Source organism: Podarcis pityusensis (assembly GCF_964106645.2).
Source record: "Podarcis pityusensis genome assembly, chromosome: 3".
NCBI lineage: Eukaryota > Metazoa > Chordata > Lepidosauria > Squamata > Lacertidae > Podarcis > Podarcis pityusensis.
Window position 1 is genome coordinate 97,697,855 of NC_138026.1, and position 16,390 is coordinate 97,714,244.

A 16,390-nucleotide genomic window follows, 5' to 3' on the forward strand; every position below is an offset into this window, starting at 1 on the left:
ATCTTCCCTCATTCATTTTTCTCTGACTGCACTCCGTACAGATGGCTGTTTTCCCCTAATACTTTGGCCATAACTGCATACAGGATGTCTGATCTTAATATAAGATGCCAAGACATCATCAGCTTGGAAGTATCCATCCTTTTGAAGACTATTATTATTAATCATAATATTATAGGCATACAAACAGAGGAAGAAGAGTACATTCTTGAGGGAAGCCCATAGATTCTGACATTATTTTTAAGAATGTTCAACACACATACCTGATATGACTGTCACTACAAGGCTCATCTGTACAAAACAGCCATCTATGGTTCTTCGGCGTGATCCAAAGGTCCCTAGGGCTCTGCGGCACAAGCCGGACACCCTAGTCTTGTCTCCCTTGGGAATGCTCCCCAAGCATAATGGGGAATGCTCATCACATGCGCAGAGGACTCACCATTGCACAGAAGACAGTGGGCCAGCACCTACATGCACAGAGCAAAACGCAAACCTGACAGCTCGCAGATACACACCAGAACCGCTGGGGCATTCCACTTGTGCTTAAAGACCAAGGGTAGCCAACGTTTGGTGCCCTCCAGGCCTCGCTGGACTACAACTCCCATCATCCTTGACCACTGGCTCTGCTGGCTGGGGCTGATGGGCACTGTAGTCCAACAATATCTGGAGGGCACAACTACACTGGCTACCCCTGCATAGCCTGACACAAAATATTTTCAAAACATTATTTTTTTAAAAAAACACACACCAGGTATCAGTCATTTGTTAGGCAGCTGAAGTCAGGATGATGCTCTCCAGGTGTGTCTGGACTGCAAGTCCCACCAGGCCCAGCCAAGCATGGTGAATGGTCAATGAACACCTGAAGGTCACCACATTGGCTACCCTTATGGTAGGCAAACAATTGCTTCAACTGTTAGCTGCATCCTTAACAGAATAATTGTAAGACTTCAGAGCTCTTAAGAAAACCCTTGCATATCATGATACTTTCTTTTGTCACACACATGCACATACGGGGAGTAAGGCGGAAGAGGTGGGGTCAGAAAGGGCCCAGTGAATGTTCTGCTACCAGAAAAGCTGGGGACACAGTACAAATCCGTTATAAAATCAAAATACTGTCAGCTTGCATATCTATTGTCAAGATTCTTGAGGTAATATTGATATTCCGAAGAGAGGAAAAACCCACTCGCATAACTTTCCCGGACTGCTGCTCTTGTTGTTTTTATTGCTGAATGTCACATTTAAACACCAGACCGGAGAGACAAATAGCCTGCTGGCCTCTTCCTCTTCCATTGAGCTCCGCTGAAATGGGGAGGGGGTTGCTCAGATCCCGTTAATTCCAATGGAAGTCGTGCAACGAAAGTTCCTGCTGGACTATGGCTTCCTTTAACTCGCAAGCAACCGACCACACCCCAGCCCTTTCCAACGCCGCGGGGGGAATATACTTTCATCGTCGCCGGTTTCTAAAACCCTACAGACACCACACAACGCTCCGAGCTCCAATGCAAAACAGCCACGACGGAAACAATTATTTCAATCCAGACCGGGGGGGGGGGGGGTACCAAAGCCACACAACCACATCACCTCTCCCCTTTTCAGCTTGATGGAGAGTAACAACATTATTGTAGACAAAAAAAACAGTTTTCCCCGTTCCCCCTTTCCTTGATTCCCACTTCACGAATTGAAAAATAAAACATAAAAATAAAAAACCCCACCAATGTCACTACTAGGACCCCTAATTCCTAGGATCTTAAATAAAATCCTCATGTTCATAATAAATAGTCGCAGCTCCCTCTTTCCACCCCTTTGTCCACAGATCGCAGGGTAAAATTCAGGAAGAAGCACCCTGGAAGCTGTCTCGTTTGGCTTCTGGCTTTGTCAGATGCGGAGCTGGTAGCCGACATCGTTCAGTGTTGAGAGCTCGCTCACTTTCTTATCCAGCGCAGCGGGCCTAGAATCAAGAAGGGGAGAGGAGATGTTCAAAAGCAAATGATTAGATTTCCCTAGGATGAGACCACTGCCAACAGCGTTGCAGAGTTGTATCTGAAAGTCATATCCACACCAAACATTTTAAAAAAACATTCTTATTCCGTTTTAACAGCCGTGAATTTTTTTTTCAAAGAAGAGCTCTGAGCTCTACAATTCTCAGCACCCATAACAAACTACAGTTCCCAGGATTCTCCATGACTCCTAAAGTGGTACATGAGTGTTTTAAATGTATGGTGGTGGTGTTTTCAGGTGGTGAGTAATGCACCACCATTCCTAAACACCAAGTGTCACCAAGTCGTTTATTAATGTGAGAGTGCTCCTGTGGTCTTCCAGTCTATACCACCAGCAGAAGGCTATCATGCCCATCTAAATCTGGGGTATCCAATGTGGTGGCTCTCCAGCTGATTTTGTTGTTGTTGGACTACAACTCCCATCATCCCTCACCAATCTTAACAGGATGCTCTGCTTCACTACACATCTGTGACATTTCCACCAAACAGCATCTCCCAGTGGATTATAATGGCAGCTTTGGGTATTAATAAGAACACAAGGAGTCTTCTGTATCAACCCAATGGCTCATCTTGTGTATGTTTAGCTTGGATAAGAGGAGATATGATAGCCATCTTCAAATGGCTATTATTTTTAAGCAGAGGTTGGATGACCATCTCTCATGGATGCTGTAGCTGAGATTCCTGCAGTGCAGGAGGTTGGTCTAAATGACTCTTGGGTCCCTTCCAACTCTACAATTATATGATCCAGTCCAGCATCCTGTTCTTGCAGTGGCCTAACAAGATGCCTATGGGGAAACTGCAAGCAGGATTTGAGCACAAAATCCTAGACCAAATAGCACCCCATACGAAGTTTTAAATGCCTTATTTCTATTGCACTTGCACAACGTTGATGTCTGAGTTGCATATATGATTTATCCTTCTCGTATGAGATTATAAATAGGTATATAGAGTCATAACAATCACTCACATGCACACAACTTGTTAGATAGGCACTGATGTTGTAAATCAGGAGAGGGGAAGATGTGGCCTTACAGATGCTGGTTTATGATTCCAGTCATCTCTGACCATTGGCCATGCTGGCTGAGGCCAATGGAAGCTAGAGTCCAACAAAGGGCCAAGGTTCTCCCACCCTGTTTGTAAATTTTTCCAACAGGAAGAACACAGGGTCATCATTCCTAGACATGCAATAGCTTCCAGTCAAATTGCAGCAAAGAAGGTTGGGGGGGAAACATATTTTCCACCTTACATAACAAACCCAATCTAAGCAGAAGCTCACTTTGCTGTCGCACTCCCAAAGCATGCATTTCCAAAACTTCACTTGGAATCAAATGTGAAGATAATTGATTCTGCTAAGTGACATTCTCCAAGCAGCTGCAGCTGGAGGCTGCTGTTACTTCCAGTTCTCAAGATTAATAACAGAAGAACGTTGCCTGGTTTTATAACCATGAAGTTGAGGAGTTAAATCAGAACACACAGACTGAAAACGGAATGGAAGCCAATGACTCCCAGTTCATGAGAGGTCTCTATCCCCACTTTCAGCCGTTCCTGACAGGTACACTGGTACCAAGCCTCAAGCAATCGAAGTTGCTATACTAAATTGTCTCACTCCATGTTGGACAAAGTGGCAGCAACCTTTTATTTCTACAGCCAGAATACCAGTTGGTGGGCAGAGTGCTGCTGCGCTCATGTCCTTGCATGGGCAACTGCTTGGCCACTGTGAAAACAGGATGTTGGACTAGATGGGCCTGATCCAGCAAGCTCCTCTTGTACTCGGTATATAAGCACCATCAAGCGTTAAGAGCTTGCAAACCCAACTTTCAGAATGTACAGGTGTCTCTTCCCCTACTTATGCACTATCGACTTGCGAGTGACCATATACACTTGTGGCACCAGGAAATAAATAAATAGATCAATTCAAACCAGGAAATGGTGGGAGAGAGATGGAGAGTCTTCATGGCTCACAAGGAGACTCTCCCCAGAGCCCAAAGAGGGCAGAGAAGAAGAAGAAGAGTTGGATTTGATATCCTGCCTTTCACTCCCTTTAAGGAGTCTCAAAGCGGCTAACATTCTCCTTTCCCTTCCTCCCCCACAACAAACACTCTGTGAGGTGAGTGGGGCTGAGAGACTTCAAGGAAGTGTGACTGGCCCAAGGTCACCCAGCAGCTGCATGTGGAGGAGCGGAGACACGAACCCGGTTCCCCAGATTACGAGACTACCGCTCTTAACCACTACACCACACTGGCTCTCCTTGGGAAGCCCCAAGGAGACTGGAGGCACAGCAGGGCTCTGTTTAGTCTGCTCAGCCTCCCTGTCTAACAGCTGACACACACAGTAAACTAGCAGCTGCAGGCACTTTCATGCATCTTCCTGCTCTTTAGTGCTAAACAGGAGCAAACATCAATCCAGATAAAACCCAAATGGCTGTTTGCTCTGACTGAGTGCTAAAGAGCAGTTTTCCACAGGGGAAAGCAGAGGGACAGGATGAAGTGTAGAGGAGCCCGGAGTTTAGCATCAGAGGTGTTAAAGATCAGTACGTAACTCCAGTCTTTACAACTTGGAATTCAATATCAACATTGGTAAAGACCAGGAAGCTGCTGCAGAGCAGAGATACTCTGAGTAAATTATAAAGTATTGGCTGGAATTGTAAGATGTGCTGGTCCAGGTTCCTAAGATCTAGTCATTAATTGGGCAACCCCAGGTCCCTCCTTGCATGTGGAGGCAGGGAAGAGGCTGTGGGCTCACAAGGTGGTCTTGGCAACAACTACCAGATAAGGCCAGAAGGTGTAGCTGGCTTCCTGAAGGACTGTCTGGCAGCCAGCAACAAGGAAAGGGCATAAAAGGCTTCCTGATTCCCCTTTGCTAAAGGGGAGTTCACAAAAGTATCTGATAAGAGGCTTACTGAGTTTTGTACTTAGGTTTTCAAAAAATGGTAAAATGAATGTTGGCCCCAAAGAGGCTTACGTAATCTAATTGTTGACAAAAGGCATTGACTAATCACAGCTCTCCATTAAGAAGGTGAAGCTTCCCCGTGGGGAATGCCAAGTCTTTTATTCAGCCCTTGCCAATGAAATTATGCAGCCCAGGGGAAGACGGGTAAAGTGCTGACTGAGGGCCTGTTTCCTACCTTGTCACTTGAGCAGATTTAATTAGCATGCCCAAGTTAAAAAAATAAAATAAATCATAAATAAGGAAGCAAAGCAACCTTGGTAGACATTCATTATTTTAGCTGCATCAGTGAGGGGAACCAGGAGTTGAAACAGCATCCTCCTAATTAATTTTGCTAGAGTAATCCCATTATATTTAAAGGATTTTTCCTGTGGGTTAAGGGGCCTGAAGGAGGCAGCTTGAAAATGATTACCATCCGATTAGGAATTTGAAGCCACTCTGATATACCAGGTACAGTGGTACCACGGGTTAAGTACTTGATTCGTTCCGGAGGTCCGTACTTAACCTGAAACTGTTCTTAACCTAAAGCACCATTTTAGCTAATGGGGCCTCCCGTTGCGGCCGCGATGCCGGAGCACGATTTCTGTTCTCATCCTGAAGCAAAGTTCTTAACCTTAAGTACTATTTCTGGGTTAGCGGAGTCTGTAACCTGAAGCATCTGTAACCTGAAGCGTATGTAACCCGAGGTCCCACTGTATCCGGAAATTAAAAACTAGCCCCATTATGGGATTTGGCTTATAACATAAGAACATAAGAAGAGCCTGCTGCAATGGCCCATCTATCTAGCCCGACATCCTATTCTCACAGTGGTCAACTAGATGCCCACAGGAAATGGGCAAGTAGGACCCAAGCACAAGAACATTCTCCCTTCCTGCTGTTCCAGCAACAGGTATTCAGACGCATTGCTGCCTCCAAGAGCACTAGATCCCTGCTCCAATGAGCTTACACATTTCAAAGGGAAAGGAGAACAGAAAGAAAGAGGATGTGTATGAGAGGCATAAGATGAAAGTGAGCAAAACCAAATGTAGTTGGGTCTACTTTCACTTCCTTTTGGTCGGGCTATAGACAGAAAATTACAGGCTGTGTTCAGAAGTTTATCATTCGAGTGGCAAGTCCAGTGTACTCAGTACCTTTTAAACACTTGTACAGCTTTCATGCTCAAATGAAACTTGTTGTTGTTTTTTAGTCGTTTAGTCATGTCGGACTCTTCGTGACCCCATGGACCAGAGCATGCCAGGCACTTCTGTCCTCCACTGCCTCCCACAGTTTGATCAAACTCATGCTGGTAGCTTCGAGAACACCATCCAACCATCTCATCCTCTGTCGTCCCCTTCTCCTTGTGCCCTCCATCTTTCCCAACATCAGGGTCTTTTCCAGGGAGTCTTCTCTTCTCATGAGGTGGCCAAAGTGTTGGAGCCTCAGCTTCACGATCTGTCCTTCCAGTGAGCACTCAGGGCTGATTTCCTTAAGAATGGATACGTTTGATCTTCTTGCAGTCCATGGGACTCTCAAGAGTCTCCTCCAGCACCATAATTCAAAAGCATCAATTCTGGGAAAACCATAGCTTTTACTATACGGACCTTTGTTGGCAAGGTGAGGTTTCTGCTTTTTAAGATGCTGTCTAGGTTTGTCATTGCTTTTCTCCCAAGAAGCAGGCGTCTTTTAATTTCGTGACTGCTGTCACCATCTGCAGTGATCATGGAGCCCAAGAAAGTAAAATCTCTTACTGCCTTCATTTCTTCCCCTTCTATTTGCCAGGAGGTGATGGGACCAGTGGCCATGATCTTCGTTTTTTTGATGCTGAGCTTCAGACCATATTTTGCGCTCTCCTCTTTCACCCTCAATAAAAGGTTCTTTAATTCCTCCTCACTTTCTGCCATCAAGGTTGTGTCATCTGCATATCTGAGGTTGTTGATATTTCTTCCGGCAATCTTAATTCCGGCTTGGGATTCATCCAGCCCAGCCTTTCGCATGATGAATTCTGCATATAAGTTAAATAAGCAGGGAGACAATATACAGCCTTGTCGTACTCCTTTCCCAATTTTGAACCAATCAGTTGTTCCATATCCAGTTCTAACTGTAGCTTCTTGTTGTTGGAATTCTGCCTGGGTCAGAGGAATGTGCCACAGCGTAGGCACCGGCAGATATTCCTGTCGACCTCCCCGCGTCTTCACTCTGCTGATAAGCAGGCGAGGTCCGGCGATTCTTCTCAGATGTATGAGAGGAACACACCGTTCTTCCTCTCTCCCCTTTGGTGTCCCCAGGGAGGGGAAAGAAGCAGACAGAAAACTATTTACATCATTTATTTCTGCCTCTTACATCAGTACAGAGAATCATGTCTGCACTCAACAACAGCAAGAAGAAAACTCCTCCCAAGTACATCCAGTACGGGTCATATGACACACACACACTGAGCTAACATCCGGTGCTCAGTACAGAATGGACTGCCCCTTTGTTCCCATGGCAACAGTCACAAACATCCTGTCTGGCTTTCCAGCCACAAGCAGCTGGCTGAGCTGCTAGAGCCTTTGCTTGCTGCAGCATTGGTGCTTTATGGTAACATACTCCCCCTAAAGTATCAATGTGTGCTGCGAGCAAAGCGTCATCCAGAGAAGAAAACAAACAGTTGTTATATTTATAACATTCCCCTGTTGTTTCAGTTCCACCCTTGGAACTACCCGCCACTGGTTTAACCAATGTACCTCTCTGGTTGTGTGACTTCGCATTACCTTGGTTAACAACTCTCTGTTGTGCCTTTGTCTCTGACTCAGACACAGCTTCAATCTGTCCTTGGTCGTTTACAATAGCAACATATGCAAGGTTAGCAAACTCCTTTGAATACCTCTTGGGTGGTACACCCTTCGTTGCTCTCTCAGACCTACGTATGAGGTTCTGATCCTCTGTGCTCACTGGTTCAACCTTTGGACTCTCTGGAGAACCAGTACTAAGCTTAATCAATGGTTCATCCTCCTCTTCTGAGGGTCTAGTCATTATGTGAGATTTCCTCTCAATGACTGTGACAACTGAGCTGTCTGAGCTATCGCTGTCATCATCAGTACTACTGAACTCAATAAGATCAAACTCATCATCATCATCATCATCAGAATCCTCTGTGGGAAATGCGTGAACAATCAACCTCTCCTGTTCAGGAGCACTCTCTAGAAACTTTGTGAGAATCACCTGACCAGATTCAGACAAAATTACTCTGTAGAGACCTTTTTCATAACCCACAAAAATGCCTCTGGCATTCTTTACTCCACCTGGAGCTTCTCTTCTCACATGAGACCCGAAAACCTTGAAATAGGCAACAGAAGGTTTTCTATTGAACAGCTTCTCAAAAGGAGAACATCCCAACTCTGTTGAGACCTTTCTCAACCACACATGAAGATAGGACGCTAGCGATTCGGCCCAATATTCATGTGGCAAATGTGAACTCAGCAATTGCGCATTCATCCCCTTTTGCAATTCTTTGTTCACTCTAACAGAGACCCCCCTGTTCCACGCTTCTTGCGAAACTGCCACTTTGTGGTCTATCCCTTTTCCATCCAGGAACTTCTGAAACTTCTGTAACAGAAAAATTTGCTTCTCATCTGTGAAAAGACAATCAATGTTAGCATCATGCATATTTTTAACCTTGTCACAAAACTCCTGAAACTTTTCTAAAGTTTCTTGCGGTTTCTCCATCATATAAACCCAAGAATAATTAGTGAAACAATCCACACACACAAGGTAATATTTTGCACCGCCTCTAGATGGTTCTAGAGGACCAATCACATCAGCATACACCCGCTGAAATGCTCTGTCGACCTTCTTGGTCTTAGTCACCTTCCTGGTGCTCACACTGGTCACACCTGCTAGAGAGATTTCGTTAGAAACATCAGAATTACATTTCATGTAATCACTTTGATCAAAAGTCAACAAATACAGTCCATCTTTCTCTTTGGCAGTAAGAAACAGTTCTCCATCTTTGTAGATCTTGCAGCTTTTAGCATCATAGGACAGTTTCAGTCCTTTCTTTGCAATCTGCGACACGCTCAGCAGATTAAATCTCAGTTCTGGAATCAGGTAAACATCACTTATAGTCAAGTTCAGACTCTCAAGATACACAGTCCCAATTCCAGTCGCTTCCAACTCTTGACCGTTGGCCTGTTTCACAGTGAAGCTTTGCTTCTTCAACGTCGAAAATAGTCCTCTGTGCGGGCACAAATGTTTTGTACAGCCCGTGTCGATTATGAACGAGTTCCCAACATCTGGCGTGGTTCCTTTCGCCATCATAGCCTTTGCAGGTTTCACCTGGCACTTGGTACGGCTTTTGCCTGACGCCTGAGGCTTCGTAGAGCTGCTCTTTGCTCCTCTTGACTGGCGCGGCTTCTTACAGTTTCGCTGTAGATGCCCAGTCTGTCCACAATTGTAGCATCGGACAGCACTCAATGCTACACCATGCTCTCCAGTAGCATCAGCAGTGGGGGAATTAGAACTCTGTTCTTCCCTCGCCCTGTCTTTTTCTTCCAGTGCAGCAAGTCTGTCGTGTTCATTCAGGACCACAGCACAAACTCTCTCCGCGGTCAGCTGCGCGGCCGGTAGGGAACCAAGCTGACTGGCAACAACCTTGTAGGTGCGGCTAAGGCTGTTTATCATCATGAAGCATAACACTTCCTCCTGAAGACGGAAATTGCGTTCCACCATCTGTTGACGCAGAAACTTCATTTCTGTCAGGTGCACTTGAACATCTCCATCAGGCGCAAGTCTCAGATTGGTCAATTTCTCAAAACGCTGAAGAACCAGCATCTCTCTGATGCGTTGTACGCAGCGTGTCCCATACCTCTTTCGCATTTTCTAAATGCTGAACATGCACCAACTGATCATCTGAGACACACAGAATTATAGCAGTCCTGGCCCTTACATTCTGTGACTCCCAACCTCTGGTTGGTGCTGCAGGGATGGGGTTTTCAATTACATCAAAAAGCCTCTGATTCTGCAGCAGGGCCTTCATCTTTACAGACCAAGATGAATAATTGTCATTGGTTAAGGGAGGTGGGCAAGGGAAACCTCCCCCTTTCTTGGCATCCATCTTGAAGCCAAGCCTCCAGCTCACAATGTCAAACAAACTGTAAAATCCAACAGTTGTTTTTTTCTTTTCTCACGCAGCAAACTGCAAATTGTTTACGCTCTTTGCACCTGGCAGCTAAATTCAGGCTGCTATTGAAAAGTCCCTTCCAAGAGCTCGTAAACCTTGTAGCCAAAACATTCTCTTGTTTTGTTTCGCTTTCCCAGGCTCACACTCAGAGTCCAGCCCCTTTGCCAGTAACTTTCCAGGACCGTTACCTAGCAACAATGCATTTCAATAGGACATCTTATCTACCACAAAAATTTGTGGAATGCAGGCTTCAGCCTTCAAGCTGCAGGCCTCTTCCTCCGGAGCTTTTGTTTTCTTTGAAACGCAGCTCCGTGAACCAGGGAATTAATCTTCCTGCGTTCACACTTTTAGCCCGAAATGCAGCATACCTTGAACCTTGTTGCTCTGGAAAACACCTCTTCTTTCCATCAGCTGTCTGTTGAGCCTTTGGCTGCTTTCAGACGCTTCTCTTCCTTCTTGGAGCAGAGGAGGACAATCCACCAGCCTCTCATGTTCGATGTCCGATGAATCGCAACCATCCTCTGCTACCACTGTTGGAATTCTGCCTGGGTCAGAGGAATGTGCCACAGCGTAGGCACCGGCAGATATTCCTGTCGACCTCCCCGCGTCTTCACTCTGCTGATAAGCAGGCGAGGTCCGGCGATTCTTCTCAGATGTATGAGAGGAACACACCGTTCTTCCTCTCTCCCCTTTGGTGTCCCCAGGGAGGGGAAAGAAGCAGACAGAAAACTATTTACATCATTTATTTCTGCCTCTTACATCAGTACAGAGAATCATGTCTGCACTCAACAACAGCAAGAAGAAAACTCCTCCCAAGTACATCCAGTACGGGTCATATGACACACACACACTGAGCTAACATCCGGTGCTCAGTACAGAATGGACTGCCCCTTTGTTCCCATGGCAACAGTCACAAACATCCTGTCTGGCTTTCCAGCCACAAGCAGCTGGCTGAGCTGCTAGAGCCTTTGCTTGCTGCAGCATTGGTGCTTTATGGTAACACTTGTCCCACATAGAGATTTCTCAGGAGACAGATGAGGTGATCAGGCACTCCCATTTCTTTAAGAACTTGCCATAGTTTGCTGTGGTCAACACAGTCAAAGGCTTTTGCATAGTCAATGAAGCAGAAGTAGATGTCTTTCTGGAACTCTCTAGCTTTCTCCATAATCCAGCGCATGTTTGCAATTTGGTCTCTGGTTCCTCTGCCTCTTCTAAATCCAGCTTGCACTTCTGGGAGTTCTCGGTCCACATACTGCTTGAGCCTTCTTTGTAGAATTTTAAGCATAACCTTGCTAGCGTGTGAAATGAGTGCAATTGTGCGGTAGTTAGAGCATTCTTTGGCACTGCCCTTCTTTGGGATTGGGATGTATACTGATCTTCTCCAATCCTCTGGCCACTGCTGAGTTTTCCAAACTTGCTGGCATATTGAGTGTAGCACCTTAACAGCATCATCTTTTAAAATTTTAAATAGTTCTGCTGGAATACCATCACTTCCACTGGCCTTGTTATTAGCAATGCTTTCTAAGGCCCATTTGACTTCACTCTCCAGGATGTCTGGCTCAAGGTCAGCAACCACACTACCTGGGGTGTACGAGACATCCATATCTTTCTGGTATAATTCCTCTGTGTATTCTTGCCACCTCTTCTTGATGTCTTCTGCTTCTGTTAGGTCCTTACCACTTTTGTCCTTTATTATGGTAATCTTTGTACGAAATGTTCCTTTCATATTTCCGATTTTCTTGAACAGATCTCTGGTTTTCCCCATTCTATTGTTTTCCTCTATTTCTTTGCATTGCTCGTTTAAGAAGGCCTTCTTGTCTCTCCTTGCTATTTTTTGGAAATCTGCATTCAATTTCCTGTATCTTTCACTATCTCCCTCGCATTTTGCTTGCCTTCTCTCCCCCGCTATTTGTAAGGCCTCGTTGGACAGCCACTTTGCTTTCTTGCATTTCTTTTTCATTGGAATGGTTTTCGTTGCTGCCTCCTGTATAATGTTGCGAGCCTCCACCCATAGTTCTTCAGGCACTCTGTCCAGCAAATCTAAATCCTTAAACCTGTTCCTCACTTCCACTGTGTATTCATAAGGGATTTGGTTTAGATTGTATCTTAACGGCCCAGTGGTTTTTCCTACTTTCTTCAGTTTAAGCTTGAATTTTGCTATAAGAAGCTGATGATCTGAGCCACAGTCAGCTCCAGGTCTTGTTTTTGCTGACTGTATAGAGCTTCTCCATCTTTGGCTGCAGAGAATATAATCAATCTGATTTCGATGTTGCCCATCTGGTGATGTCCATGTGTAGAGTCGTCTCTTGTGTTGTTGGAAAAGCGTGTTTGTGATGACCAGCTTGTTCTCTTGACAGAACTCTATTATCCGTTGCCCTGCTTCGTTTTGATCTCCAAGGCCAAACTTGCCAGTTGTTCCTTTTATCTCTTGATTCCCTACTTTAGCATTCCAGTCCCCTATAATGAGAAGAACATCCTTCTTTGGTGTCATTTCTATAAGGTGTTGTAAGTCTTCATAGAATTGGTCAATTTCAGTTTCTTTAGCACCAGTGGTTGGTGCATAAACTTGGATTACTGTGATGTTAAAAGGTCTGCCTTGGATTCGTATCGAGATCATTCTATCATTTTTGAGATTGCATCCCAGTACAGCTTTCGCCACTCTTTTGTTGACTATGAGGGCCACTCCATTTCTTTTACGGGTTTCTTGCCCACAGTAGTAGATATGATAGTCATCCGAACTGAATTCGCCCATTCCCGTCCATTTTAGTTCACTGATTCCCAGGATGTCAATATTTATTCTTGCCATCTCATTTTTGACCACATCCAACTTACCCAGGTTCATGGTTCTTACATTCCAGGTTCCTATGCAATATTTTTCTTTACAGCATTGGACTTTCCTTTCGCTTCCATGCATATCCGCAACTGAGCGTCCTTTCGGCTTTGGCCCAGCCGCTTCATCAGCTCTGGATCTACTTGTACTTGTCCTGCGCTCTTCCCCAGTAGCATGTTGGACGCCTTCCGACCTGAGGGGCTCATCTTCCAGCATCATAACTTTTTTATGCCTGTTGTCTTTGTCCATGGAGTTTTCTTGGCAGGGATACTGGAGTGGCTTGCCGGTTCCTCCTCCAGGTGGATCACGTTTGGTCAAAACTCTCCACTATGACCTGTTCATCATGTGTGCCCTGCTCGGCATAGTTCATAGCTTCTCTGAGTTATTCAAGCCCCTTCGCCACGGCAAGGCAGTGATCCATGAAGGGGCAAATGAAACTAGGGGAGAACTATTTTTTGTAGCTTTCATAGAAGCTGGATTTGCACAGAGCCGATTGGTGGGCCTTCATGTATATCACAATACTACTGAACTGCTGCCTTCAGAGTCCCATTATGAGCAGAGGCATTTTGCTGGCCGCCATCAGAAACAGAATTCTGGGTGAAATGGATCTTTTGACCATCCCAGCAAAGCAATCCTCCATGATCAAGGGTGGGGAACCCTCCAGATGTTGGACTCCAGTTCCCACCACCCCTCACCACTGGCCCAACTGGCTAGTGTGACAGATGGGAGCTGAAGTCCCCAACAACATTTTACAAAACCACAGGTTCCCCATCCTCGCTCATGATCCTCAAGCTCATCCTACTCCAAAACTGTCTTAAAACTTTAAATACACCATAGGATCCTGTCACGTTTACTTCTAAGAACTAGAACAGTCTTCACCCTCTAGCTCAGTGTCTCCCAGACTTGGGTCTCCAGCTGTTCGGGGACTACAGTTCCCATCATACCTGACCACTGGTCCTGCTAGCTAGGGATGATGGGAGTTGTAGTTCAAAAAACACCTGGAGACCCAAGTTCAGGAAACACTGCTCTAGCTGTTTTGGACTACAACTACCATCAGCCCCAACCAGTATGGCTGATGGTCAGGAATGATGGGAACTGTAGTCCAGGAACATTTAGAGAGCTGCTGTTGGGAGTTGCACCCCAGGTTCGCAAAGGCTGAACTAAGTCACACACTATTCAACTTTCAACTTGAACTTAGCCTGATCTTTTATTCCCCTTCCTTCCCTCCCCCTCCCCTTTTTATGAAGATTACCCACTCTGGGATCCCACAGCTAATTCTCCCCTGGTCTCCTCGCTGGCCCAAACAGGACTAATTTAGCCAGCTAGCCCTGGTGATCATCTAATGTTTATTGGATGGATTTTCCCCCTAAACTGATTTTTGAATTCTGAATTTATTGTTATTCATGTTTTATACTGTATTTTATGCTGCTTTTTGTTGCCTTAATTAAGTGTTTTAAATTTGTTGTTAGCTGCCCTGAGCCCGGTTTTTGAACCAGGAAGGGCGGGGTATAAATAAAAAAATATTATTATTATTATTACTATTACTACTACTACTATTACTACTACTACTATTATTATTGTTCTGGAGTTCTGACCCTGCTGCTGACCAGCAAGAGTCAAGCAGCCCCTCAGCCTACCTGCGGGCCAGAAGTGCTGCAACCCATGAGCGTGCCAAGGGATGGATTTCAATTTCCCTTGCCCCTCTCCTGGGAGAAATCTAAAAGCAGGAAAGGAGCTAGCAACAGTGCACCTGGCATTTGGATCAGCAGTTGGCGCTCCAGAGAGGCCTGCTGAGCTGACACATCTTAGTCAAACACACACCTCCCCCTTGAACACTTGTGCCACCCTAGCAACTGTGGAAACAGCCACAGAAACAGGGAGATTAAAATACTCCCCTAAAGTAGGCGCGATGAGGCAGGAAGAAGGAGCTAGAGATTTGCAACCTCTGACAACTATAATTATCCAGACACTAAATGAGGCTAGGCACTCCTACCGAGAGGCCACCAAGAATGCTGGTGGTGCAGCGATAGTATGAATTCGCGGGGAAAATAGAAGTGTGTGGTTAATTCAACAGCTGCAAAGAACATTGGGGTATATTTAGAGAGACAGTCTAGTGACACTTTTCGCTGTTAAGAAACTGCGAAGAGACCCCTCCACAGACTTACTTAAAATGCAACCATCATACACATTATGGACCTAACGGACACATCCAGATGTCATTCTAAACCATCGTTTAACAAGACACGGAAGGGCCAGAACAAACCTCAGTGAGTCCCAGGCTTATACAGTTTCCCTTTCCCTTTTGCCTCCTCCTCCAACATGGCTATTTGCCTTGTGTTCACTTTGCTACAGCTTTGAAACAAACCAACTTGCAAGGAAAGCCTCACCAAACTAGGAGCGGGGCAGAGGAGAGTGGGCAAAGCAGAGGCTTACTGTAGCTCAATCGCATCACAATAAGGCAGCCTTCTGCAACCTGGCGCCCTTCAGGTGTCCCCTGAAATATGACCAGCCCTGCATTGCTAACATTTCAGTGTAGGCCAAAATATGTCTGTTTCTCCAGGCATTTGGGGATGTTACTCCACTGCTGCCTTGGGTGTGCTGGAAATTCTACTTGCCATTTAATTTATCTAAGAACCAATTCTAAGTGTAGATTGCTGTTTGGTTTAAGGGATGTTGTAGCCTGCCCTGGGATCAGCTGGTTAAAAATATCCTTAATACATAATAGATAAATAAGTTTCGCTCTTGCAAAGCCCCTGTACCCTGACATTGTCCTTGTACCCTGACATTTTAACTTGCACACAGCATTTTTTTTTTAAATGTCTGGACCGCCAAAGCACCACAAAGTGCTTCAGGGTTGCCCGCTTCAACTTGTGCAGAACCCACTTTGGCATGCCCCAAATCCCTCAAAGTGTCATTTCAATCCAGTGCCTTAGACCTGAAACGTATTGTGTAAAATGTAAGAAGGGAGCCTTTAAGCAGGTACAGAATGTCTTCTTCTCACCTCTGCAAAGGCCCTATCAAATCCCAAGGATCTGGGTAGGGTTTGAAGGGTTTGAAAGCGTCATCCGAGGCAGGGGCAAAACTAGGCTTTATTTCACCCAGGTCAAAGACCCGGTTTGGCACACGCACACCGCATGCGCACACAGGTTGGGAGCCTCAGTGGCGCCCCTCTGAAGGCTTCACCCGGGTCAAATAAAACCGTCTAGCCCTCCCCCCCCTCCCGCCACGTAGCTATGGCATTGCTCTAAGGGCCCTCTCCTTTAACAGCAGGCATCCCTGGCTGTGGTGGCAATGCTCTAACCAGTACTAGCCAGCTGGGTCTAGTCACCCTTTCAGTTTACTAGAACAATGCTAGGTCAGGTGCATTGTGGGAAATTGGAACATGGCTATATCTGGCAGCCTGGCGCTGGGCCTGAAAAATAATTCAAGGGGCCTCAGGACTGGCATCAGCCACAGGTCCTGGCAGCTAGCCAAGGACATCAG

General features: G+C 45.7%; 1 protein-coding gene across 2 annotated transcripts in view; it reads right to left on the minus strand.

Moving 5' to 3' along the window:
• Positions 1 to 1,196: 1,196 nt before the first annotated feature.
• VASH2 (vasohibin 2) overlaps positions 1,197 to 16,390 on the minus strand; it is a 43,376-nt gene continuing 28,182 nt past the window's right edge. For both annotated transcript variants that reach the window (XM_081000607.1, XM_081000606.1), the window contains one exon: positions 1,197 to 1,945. In XM_081000607.1, the coding sequence (XP_080856733.1) occupies positions 1,873 to 1,945 (73 nt within the window). In that variant the 3' untranslated portion in view covers positions 1,197 to 1,872. The remainder of the gene's footprint in view (positions 1,946 to 16,390) is intronic.